Source organism: Phacochoerus africanus, chromosome X (genome assembly GCF_016906955.1).
Source record: "Phacochoerus africanus isolate WHEZ1 chromosome X, ROS_Pafr_v1, whole genome shotgun sequence".
Classification (NCBI taxonomy): domain Eukaryota; kingdom Metazoa; phylum Chordata; class Mammalia; order Artiodactyla; family Suidae; genus Phacochoerus; species Phacochoerus africanus.
Window position 1 is genome coordinate 92501904 of NC_062560.1, and position 26490 is coordinate 92528393.

General features: G+C 42.9%; 2 protein-coding genes across 7 annotated transcripts in view; both read left to right on the forward strand.

The window, feature by feature from the left end:
• The window catches only part of MID2 (midline 2), a 100153-nt gene extending 95672 nt beyond the window's left edge, over positions 1 to 4481 (forward strand). For all 3 annotated transcript variants that reach the window (XM_047765038.1, XM_047765039.1, XM_047765040.1), the window contains exons 8-10: positions 420 to 581; positions 3382 to 3589; positions 3955 to 4481. In XM_047765038.1, coding sequence (XP_047620994.1) covers positions 420 to 581; positions 3382 to 3589; positions 3955 to 4357 — 773 coding nt within the window. In that variant the 3' untranslated portion in view covers positions 4358 to 4481. The remainder of the gene's footprint in view (positions 1 to 419; positions 582 to 3381; positions 3590 to 3954) is intronic.
• Positions 4482 to 14113: 9632 nt separating this feature from the next.
• The window catches only part of LOC125118504 (ribonuclease inhibitor-like), a 43665-nt gene continuing 31288 nt past the window's right edge, over positions 14114 to 26490 (forward strand). For 3 of the 4 annotated variants that reach the window (XM_047765072.1, XM_047765074.1, XM_047765075.1), the window contains exons 1-2: positions 14707 to 14765; positions 15682 to 15748. The gene's annotated coding sequence lies outside the window, so the exon portion shown is untranslated. Of the gene's footprint in view, positions 14170 to 14706; positions 14766 to 15681; positions 15749 to 26490 lie in introns of those variants that run through there. The other variant, XM_047765073.1, reaches the window with a different exon arrangement.

The following is a 26490-nucleotide window of genomic DNA, read 5'->3' on the forward strand; positions in this document are numbered from 1 at the left end:
TGCAGATGTGGCTCGGATCCTGCGTTGCTGTGGCTCTGGCGTAGGCCAATGAGTACAGCTCCGATTCGACCTCTAGCCTGGGAACCTCCAAATGCCGCAGGTGCAGACCTAGAAAAGGCAAAAAAAAAAAAGATGATTCTGTGATTTTTGTATAGACGTTTTTCTATATGATTTGGCAGTAAATTGGAGTAACCTAACTTTCACTAGTGGTTACTGTCAATTACCAGAAGCAAGGAGCCTGACATAAACTTAGCTCCAAGGGAGAAAAGAAGCAGAGGAGGTTCATCTCCCTATGTCTTCCAGGACTCAAAAGAAAACAAAATGAAGTTTACTTTCAGGGGGACTTAGGATGAATTCTCAGTGTGCTTTCTTATCCTCTCGCTATTACCTTGACAGCCTTGTTTTTGCCCACATTACAGGCCTGTACAACTCCGTGGATAGCTGGATGATTGTACCCAACATCAAACAGAACCATTACACAGTTCACGGGCTGCAGAGCGGGACACGCTACATCTTCATTGTTAAAGCCATAAACCAAGCGGGCAGCCGGAACAGTGAACCTACCCGACTCAAAACAAACAGTACGTTGGGCCCATTCCAAAAGGAGAGCTCAGGAGTTCCTGCTGTGGCGCAGTGGGTTAAGAATCCAGCTGCAGTGGCGTGGGTCGCTGTGGAGGTGTGGGTTCCATCCCTGGCCTGGTGCAGCAGGTTAAAGGATCCGATGTGGCCACAGCTGCGGTGTAGTTTGCAGCCGTGGTGTGGATTCAGTCCCTGGCCCGGGAACTTCCCTGTGCCACCAGAGCAGCCATAACACAGGCAAACAAAAGGAGAGGTCAGGGAGTGGCGCAGCGGAAACAAATCCGACTGGGAAACATGAGGTGGCGGGTTCGATCCCTGGCCTCGCTCAGTGGGTTAAGGATCCAGCACTGCCATGAGCTGTGGTGTAGGTCGCAGATGTGGCTCGAATCTGGCATGGCTGTGGCTGTGGTGTAGGCCGGCAGCTACATTTCCGATTGGACCCTTGGCCTGGGAACCTCCATATGGCGTGGGTGTGGCCCTATAAAGACAAAAGACAAAAAAAAAGAGAGGTCAGTTTTGCCCTCCATGCCAGCAAGTGCACTTAGCCTGACACTGCCCCCCCCCCAGGGCAGTGTGAGAGGGCAGAGGCACTGGGTAGAGAGAGGAGCTTTACTTTTGGTGTTTGGGCTTTGGGCAAGGGATTTAGGTCTATATAAAATAGCTGGTGGCTTGGAAGGATGGTGAAGAATTTTTCTCTGGACTCCACCTCGATGCTGGGGGGACAACAGAATAAAAGTACTGTTTGTGTTAATCTAGTAAAATCCAACTACAGAGGAGCCATACCTGTTTGGAATGTTTTCAGCTGAAAGTGACAGAAAAATCCAACTAATGTAGCTTAACAAATAATATTTGTTAGCAGCTTAAACAAGTAGTATTTTTTCTACTCCCTCTCACATAGCAAGAAGTTTGAAGGTAGGCAGTTCAGGGTGGGGGCAGCAGCTGTGTGATGTCATAAAAGACCCAGGCTCCTTCTCCCTTTGTGTCCTGGCTCATTGCCACCTGGTCACCAGTGGCCACTGCCACCTCTAGATGTCACATTTCCTTTCAAGATGGAAAGATTGGGGCAAACGGTTTGTACACGTGATGGCTATCCCTTTTTATCAGGAAAGCAGGCACTTTCCCAGAAGTTTCCCTTACCCTATCTGACTTCTGCTTTGATCTTTTTAGTCACCTCTAGCAGCAAGGGAGGCTAAGAGCTTGAGTAGTTAGCTTTGCTGGCCTCTATAGTGAAGGTGGGTAAGAGACAAAAAGTAAGGGGTGGGTATGATATTCACCAGTGGTATCTGTCAGATGTGGTTTTTTTGTTTGTTTGTTTTGGCCATGCCTAGGGCATGTGGAACTTCCTGGGCCAGGGATCAAACCTGCGCCACACACAATGGAATACTACTCAACCATGAAAAAGAACAAACAAATGTCATTTGCAGCAAAATGGATGGAACTAGAGAGTCTCACGCTAAGTGAAGTAAGTCAGAAAGAGAAAGACAAATACTATATGATATCACATATCTAGAATCTAATATATGGCACAAATGAACCCATCTGCAGAGAAGAAACAAACTCATGGACATGGAGAACAAACTTGTGGTTGCCAAGGCGGGGGAGAGTGGGTGGACTGGGAGTTCGGGGTTAGTAGATGCAAACTATTGCATTTGGAGTGGATAAGCAATGAGATCCTGCTGTATAGCACAGGGAACTATATCTAGTCACTTGTGATGGAACATGATGGAGGGTAATGTGAGAAAAAGAATATACATATATGTACGACTGGGTCACTTTGCTGTACAGCAGAAGTTGAGAGAACATTGCAAATCAACTATAATAAAACATTTTTAAAAAAACCTGTCCCACAGCAGTGACCTGAGCCATAGCAGTGATGACGCCAGATCCTTAACCACTAGGCCGGCAGGACCATGTTCCCCTGAAATGTTTGTGTAATACAGCTCTTGCCATACCCAGCTGTTGGCTCTTAGAAACTCCCTGGTTGTGTTATATGGCTATAAGGAATTCTTTGCTATGAATGATCCTACACAGCAAATATTTTCTTTAATTATTGATGATGCAACAGTCATTCTAACAAAGTTACCTAATTATATGTTACTTACATCCCAGTAGTTAGAGAGCCAAAAAAAATTATCCCGTGGTTGAGTTAGTCTCAGGGTTTTTCCTATTCTGCCACCAAGCAGCAGTGATCTCATCTGTTCCCTCGCTTGCTCACCTCAAATCTCCTTCCCCTAAAATCTGCTCCTCCCAAACTACCCACTGAAATAAAGCAAAGTACAAAACTGATTTGAGAACATGAGACCCTGAGAGCCCTCTTTTAATTCGATAGTCTCTGAAGGGGAGGGCAGCTTATTTTTATTTTATTGAAAACAGTGGCTTCTGGCTTGCCTCCTTGATATAATCCAAACACCGGTCGACTCTCACTGACTCAAGAATGATCATCATATCAAGGCTCCTCTGGTAGCGATGGTTCTGGAGGACAAAGAGAGATTTCTTAACTACTTCCGCGTGCATCTTTCTTTCTTTCTTTTGTCTTTTTAGGCCACACCTGAAGCATATGGACGTTCCCAGGCTAGGGGTCAAATCAGAGCTGTCGCGCCGGCCTACCCAACAGCCACAGCAACGCCAGATCCAAACCACGTCTTTGACCTACACCACAGCTCACCGCAACCCTGGATCCTTAACCCACTGAGCGAGGCCAGGGATTGAACCCACATCCTCATGGATACTAGTCGGGTTCGTTACTGCTGAGCCACGACTGGAACTCCCCTCATGCATTTATCTTCTTTCTGCTTTCTTCAGGCCAACCCTTTAAACTGGATCCCAAAATGACCCACAAGAAGTTGAAGATCTCCAATGATGGATTGCAGATGGAGAAAGATGAAAGCTCTCTGAAGAAGAGCCACACCCCAGAGAGGTTTAGTGGCACAGGGTGCTATGGGGCAGCAGGAAATATATTCATTGACAGTGGCTGCCACTACTGGGAGGTGGTCATGGGTTCCTCCACATGGTGAGTCGATCCCACTTTTCTTTTCTCTCCCCTGTTGTCGGGGTCTTGGGCAATTCAGTTCTATAGCAAAACATAATACCAGGATGTCAGGGTTAAAAGGTATGTGATGGAAACCACTCCTAGAAACTCTTGCCAACTTTTTAAAAATAAAATCTTGGAAAATATACTGAGCTAGGACTTGAAAATTATGACACTCTAATTGCTAACTTTTTTTTTTTTAAAGCTCTGGCGCTGTCAGTATTATGGATCTAAATGTAGACTCTTTAAGGAAGAAACATGTACTCTCTTTCTTAGATGTGTGGTGTCTAGCACAACTCAGATCATCAATACATGTTTATTCCTTTCTTTTTTCCCCTGTCTCACAGGTATGCAATTGGCATTGCCTACAAATCAGCTCCCAAGAATGAATGGATTGGCAAGAACGCCTCCTCGTGGGTGTTCTCCCGATGCAATAGTAACTTCGTCGTGAGACATAACAATAAGGAAATGCTGGTGGACGTGCACCCGCAGTTGAAGCGTCTGGGTGTCCTTCTGGATTATGACAACAACATGCTGTCTTTCTATGACCCAGCTAACTCTCTCCATCTTCATACTTTCGATGTGACCTTCATTCTTCCAGTTTGTCCAACATTCACAATCTGGAACAAGTCCCTAATGATCCTGTCTGGCTTGCCTGCCCCAGATTTTATTGATTACCCCGAGCGGCAGGAATGCAACTGCAGGCCTCAAGAATCCCCTTATGTTTCTGGGATGAAAGCTTGCCATTAAGTTTCAAGAGAGCATATAATTCACTGGCTCTCCAGTTCAGCAGTTCTTCCCCTCCTAAACCTCAGTTAGTGTCAAATAATATACCGGAGACAAAAATAAAGTTCATTTGAAGCCTCCAAAATAACTAGATATTATAGATTTAATTTTTGTGCATTCAAGCTTGTATTTGAATTCATGTACTGAGTTTCTCAGAATGAATTATCTGAGGAGTCTGGGTTCAAGCCATTGGAGAAGAAATGTGGAGAATGCTTCTCTTGTCATTGGAGAATTAAAAATTCCCAATGATTTAGGAGCGTAACTGCTATTGGAAGGAATTAGGGTAGTTCGAGGGAAATAATGTAGAAAGATGCTCTGAACAAGGGGCTAGCCAGTGGGAAAGCGGGGGGTGTGTCAGCCTTTTTAGTCCTGGCCACTTGGGCCAAGTAGAATTTTGAAGCGTCAAATGACCCCATATTATGTGTAGCTTTTTATAAAAACCCACAATCAAGGATTTATTATAAAGGAAACATGTATGTGTATATATAATATATATATAAAATGAATAAATAATATATATTATATATTCATTTTATAATTATATATACATAATAAACTTTTAATTTACTCATTTGAGTGAGAAATATACTGGAAGGGAAAATAAATTATACCATCCATTATTGTCCCCTAAAGGGAACATCAAAGTTAGTCCACGTTTCTTCCCTCCTTCCATTCATGCCTTCCTCCCTCCCTCCTGTCACACACTCATGCACATGCGGTAATGACACAGATGGCGGGAAGGGCTCTAGGTTGGATTCCGAGAGACTGGGAGACAAAATTGCACAAGATATGCTACCGCTGGATAGAAAATTGATTCAGGTAGACGTGTTATATGTAGCACAGTTTCATTGATGCTACCTAATGGAGCAGGTTTGTCTGAATTCTTAAGAATTCCATCAGAGAATATTTCACAGAAATACAGTTGTATTACTCTCAAGTACATACAATTACTAGAATTAGGCTGAAAAAAAAAAGGATTTGCGTAATGGAGGTTCTCTAGGAGCCTGCTTTATTTACTTAATCAGTAAGAATGGAGCGTTGTAAGTGCAACAACTATTTGCATATAAATATACTTATATTTTCAGATAAAACACTTCTGAAGTGCTTACGAATGCCTGAGAATAGTTTGTTTTCTTAAACAGGTCCAATACTCCTTCCTCTCCGCGATCTTGTTTACACTATTCATTTGCTTAGCCAGCCCTTCATGGCAAATGCAGATGTAACCTTCATCCCAGTCCTTATCGCTGTCCTCGAAGGGAATCAAGCTTTATAGTCTATGCTTTTGTCAGTTCCAGTGCTGGGATTAGGACCGTCGGCCCCAGAGCTTTCTCCTCTCAGGAGCTCAATCTGCTTCAAGGAGTCTACTTCTTGGGATTTGTGAAAATACTATTCTCGTACAACGTGGAAGTTGTAACAAGCCCCCCCCCCCCCATCGGAGCCTTGAAACCTTGTCAGAACATCTCCCCCTCTTCCTTTCCACCACCGTGGTGGACGTTCATTCATTAATTCATTCAACAAACTGCTAGATGCCAGGTACCACACGGCAGCTGCCATGTTGATAATCCATAGTCCCTGCTGTCAACTAGCTTACTCGTCTGTAGGAGAGGACATCTATACATCCCCTAAGGAACAGTTTTGCATTGCTGGTACGCCTAACACGAGAAGCAAGACTGATTGTAGATACAGATGGCAGCTTCCAACTTACCTATCCGGTGGCAGAGACAGATTTTTGGCTTTAAAAACCATATGTGGTTAACTGCTAATCAGGAAATGAGCAACCTCGGTAAGATTCGCCACTGCTGGAAAACAGCTTTCGGTGATGGACATCTCAGAACCTTGGGACTAAAATCATCTATTTCCTCTGCCACTGCCTAGCTGTGTGACCTGGGGCAAGTTTCACTTCACTACTCTGAGCCCCTGTTTCCTCTTCTGTACTATAATACCTACCTCACAAGGCTGTTGCAAAGATTCCAAAAGATAGCACACATAAACTGCTTAGCACAGCACCTGGCATTTAGTTTAAGTATGGCATCAGTGTGGCATCCTTAACTTGTAAGCATGGCCTTGAGTTAAGTATGCAACAAATATTAATCTCCTCTGCTCAGCCCCAGCTCCAATACCGTATAGCAGTGCTTTAAAATGTGTGTATTTCATTTCTCAGTTACTCCTAAGTCTTTCCTTCAGGGCCTATCCCCAAACTCCTAAACAAAACAGATGCTTTTAAGCTCTTCATAAAACCCTTCGCTGGCTCCCGTAGCATTCAGTAGAAAGTCCCAGTTACTTAGGGTTTGGCTCTTTAAGTCCCTATTTGCTTTCCCAGCTTTATCTTTTAACACTTTCCTCCTCACACTGATGACTCTAAATCAAGCTTGACTGTACAAGTTGTTCTCTGGTCCTGGAAGAGAGATACTGTTAACAATTTTGATGCCCAGAGTTAACAGGAATTATTCCTAAATTAAGGGAATAGTGTGAAAATGCAATTAAGTGCAGAATCCTCCACCTCCACCCAATCCAATTTTCCTTATGTTGGGTTGGCCTTGGGTCTCCCATGCTGTCCGTTTTTTGTGCCTTTTTAGATTTTAGCGCCCCGAGATGAGGCTGCAATTTCCCCACCCTGCTTTTGACTCCAGGCTGGACTGCTTTTCCCCACCTCTGCCCTGCTCTACTGGATTAACTTCTGAAGCCCTAGACTGGCTTATGTTCTCTTTGGAGCGTCCGTAGCACCCTGAGCTTGCCCCCCTCTCAGCAATGATCACTTTGCACAGCAGTGTTTTTCAAAGTGTGGTCCTCAGACCACCTTTTTTTTTTTTTTTTTTTTGGCTTTTTGGCTCTTTGGCTTTTTAGGGCCGAACCCGAGGCATATGAAGGTTCCCAGGCTAGGGGTCAAATCAGAGCTGCAGCTGCCGGCCTACACCACAGCCACAGCAACCCCAGATCCTAGCCGTGTCTGCAACCTACACCACAGCTCATGGCAATGCTGGATCCTTAACCCACTGAGTGAGGCCAGGGATCGAACCTGTAACCTCATGGTTCCTAGTCGGACTCATTAACCACCGTGCCATGACGGGAACTTCCCAGACCACATTTTAGAATCATTTTTGGTGTTTGTTGAAACAGTTGATTCCTAGGCCTCACCCTTGATCTATTTCATTGGAATGTCTGGGCACATAGGTGGAATTTTATATTTTTAACAAGCTCCCCAAGTAATTCCGACGCACACAAAAGTTTAACACATAAGAATCTTCTTCCTCACTAGACTGTGAATACCATGAGGGCAGGGGCTGTGTCTTTTGTTTTTGTTGCTGTATTTTTAACACCTGGCAAAGTGTGTGGAACAGAGTAGTTGCCTGGCTAATGTTAATTGCATGAATGTATGAATGAACGAACGAATAATCAAAGTTTCCCCGTTGTACTCTGATATTCATGTTGGTGTTTGTTGTTTCTGGGGCAGAAAACCTTGGCTAATTCCCCATTTGGGCTGTATTGATATTATTTTGCAAATGTCCCAGGACTCATACATATAAATGAGTATTGTCCTCCTCAAAAGCTCTTTGGAAGTTTGCTTGGGAAATTGTCTAGAGCATGTGGCACCATTCTTTTCAATAACTTTTTGGTCTTTTCAACCTTTGTTCTTTGAATGTGGATTTCAGTTGTGGTTTTAGCCAAAAATCACTCAGAGCTAAGCCTACTGAATAAAGTAGGAAATTAAACTGGGTTTGGGGTAAGCAATGACGTTTCCAAGCCAAATACATGAAAAGTGCTTTCCAAGAAAAAACATGGTGGCACAGTATTGGGTGGGAGTGTGGTGAGTCTCAAATACTTACTCCAGTAAACTTAATACTTTCATAGAATACTGGCAGTGCCAGGTCCCTTAAAAGAAGTCATTGACCTACCTCTAGCTAAGCCCAGTTGACAAAGGGAACAGGACCTGTATTTAACATCTTCAGGGAAGGTGACTCCATAAGTTTTCATTGTCGCTGTCCTCAGTTTGTTCTCCTACGATCCTTTCTGTTAGCAGATTATTCTTTCTCTCTGTAATGTATGCTTATTTCCACTTTTTATATTGTCTTATTAAAGAAAGCACAAAAAAAATCAACAATAAACTTGTTTTGGGAATATGAAAGAAATTTAAATGCCACATTGGAGTTCTGGCTGCTTGTAAGTAAGAGTAACTGCATCTGTCTATGTTTTTTATCATGTAATTCCATTGTGTAACTTTGGATGCAGTGGATTTTAAATTGCAGCAAAATCACATCTATGTTCTTTTCAGCTAAGATACACTAGGTGAATTTTCTAAGCTTCCATGGTTTACATATTTATATATGACTACCTGGATGGAACGATCCACGGATGGACTTTTTGATAATTGCAAATATTTGATACCCTTTCTTCTACAGAATGGAGAATGTAAGGCTGACAGATGAGAACCACTCCCACACTTATTTCAATTCCTGAAGCCAACTGCAGCCTCAGAGCCATTGCGCTGTACTTGGCTGTGTATTACAGGTTGGCCAGGTTGACTGCCATCGGGTCAGGTGAAGCTGCCTTTTACAGTCTGGTCTGCCAGCTTCAGACATATACTGTGTTGTTGTTGTTGGCTAGAATATTTATTGGAATATCGTTGGACTCTTTTTTTATCAAATATTTTATCCCAGGCTTGTTTGTACTGGGAACTCTGGACCAGTAGTGTCTCTCCTAGTGACAGAAATCTGAGCATCTGTGGATTACACAGCCTCATCCCTCTAAACTATCCCAGCCCATCCAAAAATGCTATATTATGAATTAAATAAATATATATGTATTCATGAGTTCTTGATTGTCTCTCACTGGAGTTTAAATGGGGTGGGGGGGATTAAAAGGAAAGAGGTCATGAGTTGCTGGAACTGTCTAAATGACTTGGGGGAAATTAATTACTCTATAATAGATAGAGATTTGGGCAGGGAGGATCCAGAGCATCTGAAAATTGAGATCCAGTCATGAAGAGTTTGGTTTCAGGAGCAAGATATATCGAGTCAGGAAGACCAAAGAATGAAGGTATAAGGCCCAAGGAAACATGACACCTTTGGTTTCAGTGATGGGCAAAAAGGTGGGCATTAAGGATGAATGAAGAAAATCCCAGTGCTGAAACCTATTGGTTAAAGTCAGGGTAGGTCTGGAAGATGTGAGCTGACTTGCTGTTAAACATCTAGCCTGTAGGAGGAACCTGGGGGAGTTAGGAGATTCCCCCACCCCAACCCCCACACCTCCTCACCCCACCTCCACTGCCGCCCCAGAGCTGAGATTTGGACATACTTTAATCAGAGTTACTAAGGGAGGCATGCAGTGTGAAGTGAAGGCCTGTCAAGGGTGGCAGCTGGAGAACTGACTTGAAACTGGCTGGCAGACCCAGGGCCTATAGGCACTATAGCCCAAAGGCAAGAGGATTAAAAGATAAAAATTTGGAATATCCGGGCTTAGTGGTCTAACTGGAAAACAGCCAAGCAAAAGCTGAATATGAGGCTATTACCCACAGATAAGTGTTTGTACATTTTGGGGGGATGAGATGTTTAGAAAGGCTGGATCCATGTTAATGTGCCAGGCCAGAGCACACATGGGGTTCTTGATCTTCCTCTACCTAGAAATAGGGTTCATTCTAGAGGCTCAGTGAAGCTGAGCTTGAAGGTGGGGGTGAGGTGCTTTTTACAAAGAGTCGGAGTAATGCCCAGAGAACAGACTTGTGGTTGCCAAGGGGGAGGGAGGAGGGAGTGGGATGGACTGGGAATTTGGGGTTGGTAGATGCAAACTATCGCATTTAGAATGGATAAGCAATGAGATCCTGCTGTCCAGTACAGGGAACTATATCCAATCTCCTGGGATAGACCATGATGGAAGACAATAAGAGAAAAAGAATGTGTGTGTGTGTGTGTGTGTGTGTGTGTGTGTATGATTAGGTCACTATGCCGTATCGCAGAAATCAGCACAATAGTGTAAATTGACTATACTTTAATAAAAAATGTGGCAAAAAAGATTAGGAGTAATGGAGGCCAAGTAGGCTGTTACCTGAATTTTGGAAATGTATATGGCATGATAGCAAATGACAATGACTCTCCCTCACTGTGAATTGCTAGGGGTAGAGGATCAAGTAGTCTTGTTGGGCATCATACACAAATTACAGTTGTGACTGGTCTGGCCTGGTCATTCACGAGGTGCTTGTTTACGTTCCAAGGACTCTACTTATTTCTGTGGAGGCATATTAAAATGAAAAGGTATTCCTAACATTTTTTAATCTGGTGGGGTACCCAACTGAATGAGTCTTGCTAAATCATCTTTGATCTATGAACTAGAGTTACTAGTGGTAGCTGCAAAAGGAAGACTTTACTGGAGATGCAGGGGTGAGATTGGAAGTTCTTACCAGATTTGTACATAGGAGCTTCTTAGTAAGTGCTGGTTGAATAGAAATAGAACCTGATGGAGTTCCCGTCGTGGCTCAATGGAAACAAATCTGACTAGTATCTACGAGGACACAAGTTCGATCCCTGGCCTCGCTCAATGGGTTAAGGATCTGATGTTGCCGAGAGCTGTGGTATAGGTCGCAGATGTGGCCTGGATCTGGTGTTGCTGTGGCTGTGGTGTAGGCCGGCTGCTGTAGCTCTGATTCAACCCCTAACCTGGGAACCTTCATATGCCACGGGGGCGGCCCTGAAAAGACCAAAAAAAAAAAAAAAAAAAGACTCTGATAAGCAAAATGACAAATGCACCATCTCATATTTTGTGAGGTTTGTTTTAGGAGAACTCCACACCATCACTCATATAATTCCTCTCAAGCATTCATCTCTGGTCCAGCAGTCCCACAACTGCCTCTTGGTTAATAGGCTATTGTTTTTTATAACCAGTCTCCTTCAAAAGGAACAATTAGAATTACCTGTATTAGCCAGGAATACTGTGCTAACTGAAGGGTGTGTGCAAAATTCACATCCCTACCAACTTCTGACTCTACCTGTTCCTTCCTTCCTTACATTTCAGAAAATAAGAAAATGGTAACAAGAACCTTTTACAGGCAATGCTTTTGTTGTCTAAGCTGAGGATGACTCGGGTGGGTAGTCATCCCAGATTTTCAGCTTTGGAAAGATCAGCCAACAACGCTCTGGCAAGCCTGTTGGGAGCATATTTTGAGCCAAGAATAAGAGATGCCCACTCTACTTTCTGTTAGGCTACCCTTATGCATACAGAATGCAAAGAAATCTGCTACTCTTCCAGCCAGAATGGAAGTCCCAGAAAAATGGAATTTGGGCTTATTTTCTCTAATGTACAGTGACAAGAAAAAGCCATTATGTTGTGCCTCTCTTTTATCCAGCCCGACTCCTGCAGCGATAAGGGAGGCTGCTGTGAAACACCAGAAATGTGAAATTCAACAGCAAGCAGCAAGTACACAAGGAAAGGCAAGTCCAAGGCCTAACTCATTTAGAAGGTAAAGATACACTGAAGTACTTTTAGATTCAGTTTATTATTTACGCGGTGAAAGAAAAAGTAGTCAAATGTTCCTGGTCCTAGCGGTCCTTGTCTCAAGCAGCAAAAAGGAATACACTGCAACAAAAGGGGTCGGAGGACTGCAATGGTGGTTGTGGGATATCCAGTTGCTAGGAAGACAGTTCTAGACTGCAACCAAATGGGTTTATAATCTGTAGCTCTCTTTGGAGGGGGGATGAGTCAGGAAGACCCTTATCTCATGGATCTCAGCAGGTGGGGTGTTCCCGTGGTGGTGTAAATGAATCTGACTAGTATCCATGAGGATGCAGGTTTGATCCCTGGCCTCACTCAGTGGGTTAAGGATCCGGTGTTGCCATGAGCTGTGGTGGAGGTCACAGACACGGCTTGGATCTTGGCATTGCTGTGGTTGTGGCAGAGGCTGGCAGCTACAGCTCTGATTCGACCCCTGGCCCAGGAACCTCCCTATGCTGCAGGTGCGGCCCTAAAAAGCAAAAAAAAAAAAAAAAAAAAAAAAAAAACAAACAAAAAAAAACTCAGCAGGCTGGAGGCAATGAAAAACTGTTTCTTTACAGTCTCCCAGGGGAGAAGAGAGAGAAAGAGGTGAGTGGGAGATGACCTTGAAGCAGCTTCTTGGAAACCTCCCACCTTCTTGTCTTTTGGGAGGATCACAGGTGTTTTGCCAAGACTCAGATGAGCTGTGGTTCAAGCCTTTGCCTGCGGAGTTTATGTGGAGAGCATAAAGTTTCCAGAGTACCATAGTGGTGCTGTTTTACAGCAGCTGGTGGCCCAGGTACCTTCCCTGGAGAGGAACAAAAGGAAGTGAAGTTAGAGTCTTCCTCTCTCCCTCCTTTCTGCTGACCTTCTAGTGGTGTCCTTTCAGTCTCTCCAGGTTCTGGGAAGGGATGGGACAGGGATTAAAGGGATAATGGGGCACACAACAAATTCAGGCCCTGCAAGATTCAGTACCAAGGCCAGAGAATCTCCAAAGCCCAAATCCTTTGCTATCTATCTCTGGTTCTTAGTTTTTCAACTACGAAGTGAAATGTAGGAGTAATGTCTAAGGTCCCTTCTAGCTCTAACAGTATTAATTTCCGTAAGGGCAAGTTTAGTGAATGTCGTGGTAGGAGCCAAATCTGCATACCTACTCGAAGAATGTGACAGGAGGGCAGATCATCAGGAACCTTACGACTAAAACAGAGAAGTGGATAACACGACTGTCACTTAGCGATCTCCACTAGATGCCCTTTAGGGCTGACTGTACTCCTCCATACACACTGAGTTTCATTCAGGGCTCCCCTGCCAATCTTCCCCACTTCCATTTGCCACTTACTTTTTAGCCCTCTCCTCCTTCCTTCTTTACTAAGATGCAAATACTGCTCTAGCTAGCCACTGATCAGTTTTAAATTTTAGGTCAGCTGTCTGATGTCTTCCATATGGCCATGTGGGAAACTGAAAAAGACATTCCATTTTCCAAGGGCAGAGCAGGTCACTTGATATAGCAACCAACAAGGGTCCAATGTGCCACCTTTCCCAATCATAGCCCTTCTTCCTCAAACTTCCACTAATGCACCCCTTATGGGGCAGAGGAGAGTTTTCATTTGATCACTCATCTATTCATTCAATCACACATTTATTCATTCACATTTATTCATTCAGCAAATAATTTATTGACAACTTCCTTGCGTCATGTGCTGGAATTCAGTGATGAATAAAATACAGTCTCTGCCCTCATAACACTCACAGTCTAGAGGTGAGGACAGTCACATAATAACGGAAGCTATCACCGATTGATTGCCTACAGTGTCCCTGACACTATTCTAAACACTTGAAATGTAGTAACTAATTTAATTTTCCAAGCAACGCTAGGAGGTAAAGACTAGTGTCGGCTCCAAAGAACAGGAATAGTTAATCCCTGTGCCCTTGCCCAGACCAGCAGGTTCCGTGGTGGTGCCTGGAAGCCGCTACCAAGGGTTTGGGCTCGGGATGGATAACTTTGGCAGAGCTAAACGAGTTAGAGCGGGCATCCAGGAAAAAGACCCAGCCTAGTGGCTCCTGGATTCCGGGGGATGACCGGACAGGATTCGCAGGACCGGGCTAGACACCTTCAAAACCACCCCCGCCGCGGTTTACCCCTCATCTTTTTTCCCCCCCTTTCCCTACAGCTCCCCAATACCCCCCCTTTCCAGGCCGGCCCCTCCCTCTGAGCCACCTCCTCTCTGAGTCATTTCCCCTTCCCCGCCCCAAAGACCTTGGCTCTCCCTTACCTCTGACAGAAAGGAGAGGAAGGGCAAACGGGCTTTGGGACTCAGGTGAGCGCTTTCCCCAGTGAGGACAAGAACCTCTTATCGCCTCCGCACTCTCCCCACCCCGCACCCCCCACCCCCCACCGCCCACTGTGTTAGGAGGGACAGGAAATCGAGGGAGTTTCCCTCCAGCTTCACTGTCGTCCGAAGGCCGAGGTGGCCAAGCGTGGGAGGTGCCACACCCCGCCCGGTGTCTCCTGGGATGTGAGGAGGGAGGCGATGGCCCAGTCCGGACAGGGTGAGATCAGCGTGCCCGGGGAAGGACCGTGCTGCCCAGGCAGCTCGGGGGCAGGGAGGCGGGGAGGCGGGGAGGCGGGGAGGCGGGGAGGCGGGGGTCCACCCAGGAAAGGGGAGGGGGCGGAGCTCCCGAGGAGGCGCGTGTGCAGGAGGGGGCCGAGGTGAGCACGCAGGACGCTGGGAACGCGCGAGTGCGCCGAGGGGCGCGGGGTGGGGGAACCCGCGTGCGTGCGGCGCGTGCGTGGGGGGGCCGTACGTGGGGGGTGCGTGCGTGTAGGCGTGCTTGGGGGGGAGGGGAGAGCGGAAGGCAATGCTGAGGGCCGCTGGGGGGTGGGGGCTGAGACCTCGAGCGCGCGGGGACTGAGGTAACGATGTCAGCGGAGCTGCGGCTGACAGCTTCGAGTCAGCTTGTTTTTTGAGATGGGGGAGAGGGTGGATCCGTTTGAAAATCTGAGGAAAGCTATTGACTGTCTCCTCAAAACAAAAAAACCAAACCAAAACACATGGTGGTTCCCAGGCCCCCGGACGACCATCCGTAGACCCCAGGCTAGAGCTGAAAGATGGGAGAAGAGCCAGATGGGTGACTTTGGTAGTCGCCCCTGGATCTGGTGACTCTGCGACAGGGGGACGGAACAGGTGACGGAGCCGTTGCCTCCTCTCTCTGTGGGCCCCTTCTGGGCTTGGGGTGGCTTCGAGGCCGGGTCCTCTGACCTCTGGGACGTGGCGCCTTCAAAGGAGGGCGATTTCTACCAACGGGGTCGTTCCAGCCAGCCCGCGGCGATGGGGAAGGGGCCTCGCCGCCAGGCCCCCCTGAGCTGCCCGCTGGTCAGCCCAGATCTGGGCACTGGCCTCAGACGTGCTGGTCAGCTCGCTGCCCTGGCTGAAGTCGGAGCGCGGGGCTTAGAGGTGCCTAATCCCCTCACCCACCACCCTAGGGTCTCCACAGCCCTAGTGTGGGGGGTGCGACACTTACCCCCGGCTGGGTAAGTGACTAGGAGAGCAGTGGATTGGGGTTCTGATCCCCTCTTTACCGTTAACTAACTGGGATGTGAAGCAATTTCCCTGAGCTTCCTGCGCCTGACTCTCCTCATTAATAAAATGGGAGACTAGCTCACAGCACAGTTGGAAGTGTGACTGAGACTAACATGTTCCAGGCACCCGGAAGCATTTAGTACATAGCAGCATGCCTGGAAATACCAGCATATATATTTCCAGATAAAGTACAAATTGTATTAAGAAAGATTGTATTAAACTGCTGATTTCTTTTCTGGTCTCTTCTAGGCACACCTAGCTGTGCCGTCTTCAGCCAAAGCCCACCAGGTCCATCGTGTAAAGTCACACGCCTGAAGTAAGTGGGCCTTTAAGTTCTTTGTGATGTTCTGAAAGATAAGGCTTCCTTCACCATTAGCTCTCCCCTGGATCGCTGCCTGGGTCTCCATGCCTTCACACTTGCCTGCTTCCCTCCTGTTTCATTCTCCCTTGTTTCCTCTGAGTGACAAGAGTTACCGACTGGTTCCCATCACACACCTTGATGTTGGACACATCTCGTTCAGATCCCAACCCCACCCTGCTCTCCCACTTTTGGTGTGATCTTGGACAAGTTATTTCACCTCTTTAAGAACCCTTTCCCTTGAAGTTCCCATGGTGGCTCAGCAGAAACAAATCTGGCTAGAGTCCATGAGGCCGCAAGTTTGATCCCTGGCCTCGCTCAGTGGGTTAAGGATCCGGCATTGCCGGGAGCTGTGGTGTAGGTCGCAGGCAGCAGCCTGGATCCTCTGTTGCTGTGGCTGTGGCATAGGCCAGCAGCTGTAGCTCTGATTTGACCCCTAGCCTGGGAACCTCCATATGCTGTGGGTTTGGCCCTAAAAAGACCAAAAAAAAAAAAATCCTTTCCTTTATCTGTAAAAGGGCATAGTGGGATAGTGGTGGTCTCTACCTCCTGTAGGTGTTGTGAGATGTTCTAGAAGTATTGAGTGTAGAGTGGCCCATAGTAACTCATAATAGCTCAGTAAAATGGCAGATTAAAATGGAGTACAGCAGTGAGGCTGCTCTCATGAGTGCATGAAGTGATGGACCATGGCATTTAGACTTGATAGGGAGTTAAGCAATAAGGTGGTAATGAGCTGAAGAATGGGAGAAGTCAAAGGGTGAGAAATCTTTTGAGAATGAGAAGTGGGTATTCTGAGAACTCAGAAGTCATAGGGGTAAGAGGTTGTAGCCAGAGATTGGGTCAGTGGAGTTCAGGAGTTCTGAAGTGGAGCAACTCCATGTTTATGGAGTGGTCTAGGACACTAAGAGCTGGAAATACCATGTGAAGTGGCGTGTGGTCAGAGGTTTACAAGTAGTGGAGATCAAAGGACAGCGAGATTAGAACTGTTGGCTGAGTCATCGATAGTCGTTGAGGTTGCTTATCTGATGGCATGGGTTGCAATGGAGAGGCAAACGGAGCTAGTGCCGATCTAAGGTCCATTCTGATTAACAGGGAACAGTCATTTATTTCACAAATATTTACTGAACTCCTAGTAATGCCACGATATAACAAGACAGACAAGAGTCCTGCTCTCGTGGAGCTTACAGTTCTAGTAGGAGTGGTAACAGACATCAATAATCCCACCTATAAATAGCAAACTGCACTTTGAGATAAGAACCATGAAGGAAAAATAAGGGTTCTTTAAGTACTTGTAACAGGAGGACCTGACCCTGCCTGGAATGTCAGGGAAGGCTCCCCTGAAGAAGGGATGAGAACTGAAGGATCAACTGGAGTAGAAGGAGGTGGAGGAGGGATGAGTGGAGGAAGTATTCCAGATAGAGGAGACAAACAGCATGTGCAGAGACCTGAAGCTAGAACATGTCCAAGGGACTCGAAGCACTGAAAGGTGTCTCCTAGGACTAGAGCATATTAAGCAAGGGGGAGAGTATTGGGAGCTGAGGCTGGAGGGCAGGCTCCCTTAATTATTTTGGGCTTTATCCTGGGAGTGATGGGAATACTCCTACTAAAGGGTATTGATTAGGTGAATGACATAATTAGATTTGTCTGTATTTCTTTTTAAAACTTTTTTTCCTGTTTAGGGCTGCACCTGTAGTATATGGACGTTCCCAGGCTAGGGGTGGAATCGGAGCCGCAGCTGCTGGCCTACGCTACAGCCACGGCAACACCAGATCTGAGCCATATCTGCAAACTACACCATAGCTGGACTCCCCAACCCACTGAATAAGGCCAAGGATTGAGCCCTCATCCTCTTGGATACCAGCTGGGTTCATTACCCCTGAGCCACAGTGGGAACTCCAATTCGTCTGTATTTCTAGGTTTCTTCCCTCCCCTCAGTTTTATGGAGATATAATTGATATATTATGTTGTATAGTTTAAGGTGTATGGCATAATGATTTGATAAATGTATATATTGCAAAATGATTGCTATAGTATAACAAAACAAATAACACAGGTAGATAAATTGTGAAAGTCCAGTTTGTATCTTTGTGTGCATTAGAATATATATGTACACATATAATACAATAGATGTATACATTATTTTATATATAGAATATAGCCACTAGCTTTTCTCACTTAACAGTGTGTCTTTGAGGTTTTCCATGTCTTTATTTTTTTAAGTTACTCTATAATATATAAGCATATTTTCATGGCAAAAGATTGAAACAATACACATATATACAGATAGTAAATCTTGAAACTTGCCTTTCCTGCTCCCTCTATATTTTCTATCCCCCTCCAAAAAAAAAAGCAAAATAAGAAAAAAAAAACCTGTCCACAGTTTGCTGAGTATCCTTACATTCCCCTTTCCATGCATTTATACGAATAAGTACTTATACTCTATACATTTTTTTTACATGACTGAATTCATTCATAACATGCATATCATTATGCAGCTTTTAAATTTCTTATTTCTTGACTTAATTGCACATTTGACACACAAATATTTTTCTTTCAGAGGATTAGAATGTTACAGGGAAGGCTAGAACCTCCTTTGGTCATCAGTGATTTCCTCCATGATTCTCCCCCTCCCTACTCACTGTTTTACGTGACGTCTCCCAGACCTTTTCCAAACTCTTTCTTCGCTCTCTCTCACACACACACATACACAGAACATATAGTATTATTTAGTGTTATCTTAAAATATACCATGTTTATATGTATTGTTTTGCTACTTGCTGCTTCATTCAACATTATGTGTGAAAACTTTTCATGTTAGTGCATATGTATCTAACATTTTCTTTTTCACTGTTGCATACTGTTCTACAGAAAAGGTAGGCTGTAATTCCTGTAGCCATTTCCCCTTTGACATGGTTATTTCCAAGTTTTTGCTAATATAAAATGTGCTGCAATATATATCCTTCTACATGCCTCTCTCTACTCACTTTTAAAAAAAAATTATGGCTGCACCCATGGCATTTGGAAGTTCATGGGCCAGCGATTGAATCTGAGCCGCAGCTGTGACCTACACTGCAGCTGCAGCATTGCTGGATCCTTTAACCCACTGTGCTGGGCCGGGCCTTGAACCTCCACCTGTGCAGCAACCTGAGCTGCTGCAGTTGGATCATTAACCCACTGTACCATGGCGGTAACTCCTCTGCTCAGTTCTAAATGCTGCTTTTAGTCAGTACTGGATTCTTATGCATATTTAGGTTTGTTTCAGGCTTCTTTATTTGGTTCAATTTTTCCATTTATTTATATTTACATTTATACCACATTTTAAATTTTGATAGTTTTATAGTATTTGATATCAGGCATGGAAAGTCATCTTTTTTCTTCAATTTTGTGTTCATCTTGCAGATTTCCTTTTTTATATGGATTTTAGAATCAGATTATCATATCCATATAGAATATTATTGGCATCGTTCTTTTTTTTAATTGGTAATTTTCTTGGCATTGCATTGTTTACAGACTTAACTGTGGAGAATTGGCATCTCTACATTAATGAGCTTTCCTTTCTATGAATAAATGTGATATGGCTCTCCGTTTATTTAAATTTTAAGTCCTTTAATAGTGTTTCATAATTTTTTCTATGAATGTCTTGAACATATATTGTTTGGGCTATTTCTAATATTTTATAACTTTTGTTGCTACTATTAATAGGAATTTTTCTTTCATTTTTAAATTAAGGGTCTATGAGGTAACTATTTTTTGTTTGAAATTGTGTCCAATAACTTTACTGAATTCTTTTTTCTAATAGTTTGTTAAGTCTGTTGGATCTTCTAGGTTGGCAAACAGATTATGTGCAAATATTGATAGTTTTCTCTCTTTGGCTTCAATCTGTATACCACATGTATTTTTCTTGTCTCAATGCATTGGCTAAGATCTTCAGTATAAGACTGAATAGTAGCAGAGTTCCCGTCATGGCTCAGTGGAAATTAATCTGACTAGTATCCATGACGATGCAGGTTTGATCCCTGGCCTCGCTCAGTGGGTTAAGGTTCCGGTATTGCCGTGTGCTGCTGTGGTGTAGGTGCTGCTGTGTGTGAACGCAGCTCAGATCCTGTGTTGCTGTGGCTGTGGTGTAGGCTTGCGGCTACAGCTCCGATTCAACCCTTAGCCTGGGAATCTCCATATGCCATGGGTACGGCCCTAAAAAGACAAAAAAGACAAAAAAAAAAAAAGACTGAATAGTAGCAGTGATATTAAACATCCTTATCACTTCTTTTAATGAGAATGCTTCTAAAATTTCATCAGGTATGCTCCTTAGTATGGGTTTCTGGCAGTTGCCCTTTATTAAGTAAGTTTTCTTTAATTCCTCTTTTGAGGCTTTTTAAAAGCACGAATGGGTATGAAATTTTATCAATTGCTTTTTCACCTGTAAGTTGGATATATAGTTTTTTCCCCTTCCCTTTAAATTGTTAATGCATAGAATTGCATTGATAGCTTTTTAAAAACTTTCTATTATGATAATTTCCAAACATAAATGACAGCTGAGACTACAGTAAACCCCCATTTGCCCATAACCCGAGCTTTAATAGCCATCAACATTTTGTCATTCTTGTTTCAGCTATTCCCCTCCCCCCCTTTTTTTTTGGGTGGGGGCTGCACCTGCAGCATTTGGAAATTCCCAGGCTAGGGATTGGAATCCAGGCCGCAACTGCAAAGCAGCTGCCACAGCGTCGGATCCTTAACCCACTCTGCTGGGCCAGAGATTGAACCTGTGCCACCAGAGGGACAATGCCAGATATTTAATCCGCTTTGCCACAGTGGGAACTCCCTCCCCTTCCCTCTTTTGTGTTGGACTATCTTAGGCTAATTACAAACATCGTATGATTTCCTTCCTAAATATTTCAGTATGCATAACAAAAAATTGTGGTAAAAAGGATATCTTCTCATATAATGTCATAACCATATTAAAACTGTCTAAAAATGTTTTTAACCACTGAGGTTTGTTCCAATCAGGACCCAGCTAATGACAACTCCTTGAATTAGATTATATCTCTAAAGTTCAAGTTTTTAAAAATCTAAAACAGATTACTTCCTTTTATTTTTATGCCATTGGCTTGTGTGTATGTAATATGTATGTATTATTTCTTATGCCATTGGCTTGTTGAAGAAATCTGGCATTTATTCTGTAGACTCTTCCACATTCCAGATTTGGCTGATTACTTCCTCGAGGTGCTATTTTACTTGTTTCTCTATTTCCTGTGGACTGCAAAGGGAGCTAAATGCTTGATTTGATTCAGGTTCTGATTACTTGTTAAGACTGTTTCCTGGTTGACATTATGTACTTTCTTTTACATAATGTTTGCTTGTTTTGTTTTTAGTGATACTAAAACTGGGTTGAATGGTGATAGTCTGATCCTGTCATTGTCATCGTAAAGTTTCCATCATACTTTCACCTACTGACTTTACCATCCATTTAATAACTATTATCTGAATCAGTTATTTCATTAAGGATTTCAAAATAATGATTTTTCTATTATTCTTTCCAAATTTATTAGCTATCATACCTCTGCAAGAACTATCTCTCATCTACTGGGGCTCTTTGGTAAGCCTAAAATACAGATCCTATAGGAAAGACAGGTTAAATACTTAACTCTTTCCCTATAATCACCAGTTTTCCAAATAAGGAGTGGATACCTTGTTCCACATTGACAGATCTGTAAATGTTAAAGCTTTTCTGCTTCCCTTGGATTAACCTATCAAGGCATGATATGTGTGTGTGTGTGTGTGTGTGTGTGTGTGTGTGTTTAATGTACTGTGGGATTTGAGGGACTAATCTTTTATTTAGCAGTTTTGTATCTGTGTTCATAGGTGAGATTGCCTATAGCATCCATCCTCAGCTTGGGACTGAAGCATCCCTCTAGGGGACATCTGGAAATGTTTGGAAGTGCTTTTGGTTGTCACAGTTTATTGGGGGTGTGTGTGTGTGTGTGTATGTGTGTGTGTGTGTGTGTGTAGTCCTACTAGCATTTAGAAGATAGGGATCAGGGATGCCAAATGAAGAATTGTTCCACCAAAAAATGCCAGCAGCCTCCCTGTGAAAAATAATGGCCTATAGTTTTCCTGTGCTTGTCTGATTTTGGTATTAATGTTATGCATTTGTCATTCAGAATTTCTTGGACCACGGATTGAACCCATAGTGACCCAAGCTACAGCAGTGACAACTCTGGATCCTTTAACTGCTAGGCCACCACGGAACTCCAGTTATGCATTTTTATATCAGGTTCTTAAATGAAATTGGCCTATAATTTTTTTCTCTTGTCAGGTTTGATATCAAGATTATACTACTTGCCTGGTCTGTCCCTTCTTTTACTTTGAAATGGAAATTTTTATATTAAGCATGACTAATCTGTTCCTAGACGGTTTGGTCATACTCTCCCACAAAACTTTTTGGGATTGGTGACTTTCGAGGTAATTGTCATTTCACATTCTATGATTAATTGGTCTATTTAAGTTTTCTATTTCTTAGGCCAATTTGGTTGTTTATTTTCTTGGAAATTATCCATATCACCTAGCCTTTTAAAGTTATCACTATAAAAACTATACATAGTACTTTTTTCATAATTTTTAATCCTGTTTCTGTAGTTTGATTCCTTTTCATTTTTATGTTAATTTGTGATGGCTTTGTTTTTGAAATCACGCTTGATAAAAATTTTTTCATTTTATTGTTCTTTTCAAAGAACTATCATTTCCTTTTATTGATCTACTCTATTTTTAAATTATTTAAAATAATTAAATTATTTCAATAATTTTTTGGGAGGTGGGGCACACCTGTGGCGTATGGAAGTTCCCAGGCTAGGAGTCAAATCAGAGCTGCAGCCGCCAGCCACAGCCACAGCCACAGCAACACCAGATCAGAGCCATATCTGGGACCTACACTGTACCTTATGGCAATGCCGGATACTTAATCCATTGAGTGGGGCCAGGGATCAAACCCGCATCCTCATGGATACTGTTCGGGTTCATTACCACTGAGCCACAATGGGAACTCCAATAATTATAGTTTTTTAAATTGAGGTATAATTGACATACACATTACATTAGTTTCAGGTATGCAAGGTTACTATTTGATATTTGTATATATTGTGAAATGATCACTACAATAAGTCTAGTGAACATCCACCACATACCTGTTTTTTGAATTTTTTTCCTGTGATAAGTTTTAAGATCTACTCTCTTAGCAATTTTTAAATAAGTAATACAGTATTACTATTTTCCATGTTGTACATGACATTCCCATGATTCGCATAACTTAGCTATTTTATAACTGGAAGTTTGTACCTTTTAACTCCCTTTAATTCTCTTATTTTGCCCACTCCCCACCCCCTTCCTCTGACAGCCAGCAATCTGCTCTCTGTGTCTTTGAGCTTTATTACATATATATCCATATATAAGTGAGATCATATGGCATTTGTCTTTTTCTGTTTGACTTATTTCGCTTAGCATAATGCCCTCAAGTTTCATCCATGTTATCGCAAATGGCAAGATTTCATGCTTGCTTACCACTGAATATGTTTTGCTTTATGTGAAACTGCCATATCTTTGTACAATTTTATTCTCCTACCAACATCTATTAACATTTGGTGATGTCAGTATTTTTAATATTAACCATTCTAGTGAGTGAAAAGTGGTACCTCGTAGTTTTTATTTCGATTTCCCTAATAACTAATCATGTTGAACATCTTTTCATGTGATATTGGCCATTTGTATATCTTCTTTTGTGAAAGGTCTGTTCAAATATTTGGCCCATTTTCTTTGTTTTTATTGTGTCAAAATACACATAATGTGAAATGTATCACTTTAATCATTTTTTTTTCGTCTTTTTGCTATTTCTTGGGCCGCTCCCTCGGCATATGGAGGCTCCCAGGCTAGGGGTCGAATTGCAGCTGTAGCCACCGGCCTACGCCAGAGCCACAGCAATGCGGGATCTGAGCCGCATCTGCAACCTACACCACAGCTCACGGCAACGCCAGATCGTTAACCCACTGAGCAAGGGCAGGGACCGAACCCGCAACCTCATGGTTCCTAGTCGGATTCGTTAACCACTGCGCCACGACGGGAACTCCACTTTAATCATTTTGAAGTGTACAATGGCAGTAAGTAAATTACAATGTTATGTAACCATCACCTCTATCCATCTCCAAAACTTTTTCATGTTCCCAAACTGAAAATCTATACTCATTAAACAGTAACTCCCCATAACCCTCTCTCCCAGACCCTGTTAACCACCATTATACTTTCTGACTCTGTGAGTTTGACTATTCTATGTACCTCATATAAGTGGAACCATACAGTATTTTTTCCTTTTGTGTCTGGCTTATTTCACTTTGCATAGTGTCTTCAAGATTTATCCGTGTAGCGTGTTTCAGAATTTTCTTCCCTTTAAAGGCTAAATAATTTATTGTATGTATATACCACATTTTGTTTATTCATTTATCCACTGATAGACATTTGGGTTGTTTCCACTTTCTCATTTTCTTTTATAATTGCATTTTTCATGATTTCCCTCTACCTTCACAATGGATTCTTTTTCTATTTTTAATTGAGATATAATTGACATATAATACTTGTTTTAGTTTTAGGCATACGACATAATGACTTGATATATGTGTATATTGCAAAGTGATTAAAACAAGTTTAGTTTAGTTTATTAAATTGATATTGATTGATTTTATTCACATACCATAAAATCCAGCCTCTTAAAGTGTACGATTTATTTGTCGGTATCACAATGTTGAACAACCATCACCACTATCTAATGCCAGAATATTTCCAACACTCCAAACAGAAATCCTGTAACCATTAGCAGTCACTACCAATTTCCTTTTCCCCGAATCCTGAAAACCACTAGTCTACTTTATGTCTCTATCAGGATTTTGTTCCTTTTTATGCCTGGATAATATTTCATTGTAAGTATATACCATGTTTTGTTTATTCAGTTCATCACTTGATTGGCATTGGGGTTGTTTCCACCTTTTTGCTATTATGTATAGTGCTGCTATGAATACTTTTGTACAATTTTTTGTTTAAATACCTGTTTTCACTTCTTTGGGGTATATATCTAGGAGTGGAATTGCTGGGCTACATGGTAAACATCCTATATTTAATTTATTGAGGAACTGCCAATCTTTTCCACAGTGGCTGCAACATTCTTTATTCCCACTGGCAGTATATGAGGGTTCTAATTTTTCCACATCCTTGCCATTTTCCATTTTTGAAATTATAATCATTCCAGGGGATACGAAATGATTTTTTTTCTTTTTTCTTTTTAGGGCCGCACTTGTGGCATATGGAAGTTCCCAGGCTAGGTGTCAAGTCAGAGCTACAGCTGCCGGCCTACACCACAGCCACAGCAACTTGGGAACCGAGCCATTTCTGTGACCTACACCACAGCAATGTCGGATCCTTAACCCATTGATCGAGGCCATGGACCAAACCTGCCTCCTCGTGGATACTAGGAGTTGGATTAGTTTCTGCTGTGCCACGAAGGGAAATAATCTCTGTGAAATAGATTATTATTCAAGTATAAAAAGGAATGGAGTACTGATACATGCTGCAACGTGGATGAACCTTAAAAACATTATGCTAAGTAAAAGAACCCAGACACAAAAGGTCACGTATTGTATGATTCCATTTATATAAAATGTCCAGAATAAGCAAATCCTTAGAGACATAAAGTAGAATTGTGGTTGCTAAGGGCTGTGGGAAGAGAGAACGGGGGTAGTAAATGCTTAATAGGTACAGCATTTTGGGGGGAACTGAGGAAAATGTTCTGGAATTAAATAGTAGTGATGGTTGCAAAACTTTGTGAATGTACTACAAAGTATTGAATTATATACTTTAAAAGACTGAAATTTATATGTGAATTATATCTCAATATTATTTTTATTTTATTTTATTTTTAATTTTTTTTGCTTTTTAGGGCCCTACTCGCGGCATATGGAGGTTCCAAGGCTAGGGGTCGAATCAGAGCTACAACTGTCAGCCTACGCCACAGCCACAGCTACGCAGGATCTGAGCCACGACTGCAACTTAGACCGCAGTTCATGGCAACACCGGATCCTTAACCCATGGAGCAAGGCCAGGGATTGAGCCCACAACCTCATGGTTCCTAGTTGGATTTGTTTCTGCTGCACCACAACAGGGAACTCCTGTATCTCAATTTTATAAAGCACAAAGTCTCACTTTTGGCTTGGAGGTGAATTTTAAATTCATAGCATTTCTTTCCCCTGTTTTTGACAGCATGCATACCACATCAAGTCACCATGAAAAGTTGTACGGTTTGTTGACTGAAAAGACACACAGCTAAGGGTGTGAAGAGGAACTGAAATTAGCCCATACTCAGCTCTCTAACTTGTGTTTCCTAGCTAGGTGCTTTTCCAGCCCAGAGGAAGAAGCACCATTTTACCATTTTGTAATTCATCTGCCCAGAGGAGACCTCTAACCTTGATTTGTCTTCTTGGAGAGGGCTCTTTTTGCATAAAGATTCCATATATTCTAGTGGAAATCCTGGTACAGTGGATACTACTTTCCCATCATGGAATTTGGGCCATCTCACAGCCTTTAACTCTGACTCTAATAACCAATTATAAAATGCCTCCATAATTCCCTCAAGTTCTATTGACTGTAACTCACTCTCTGATATAATTTCT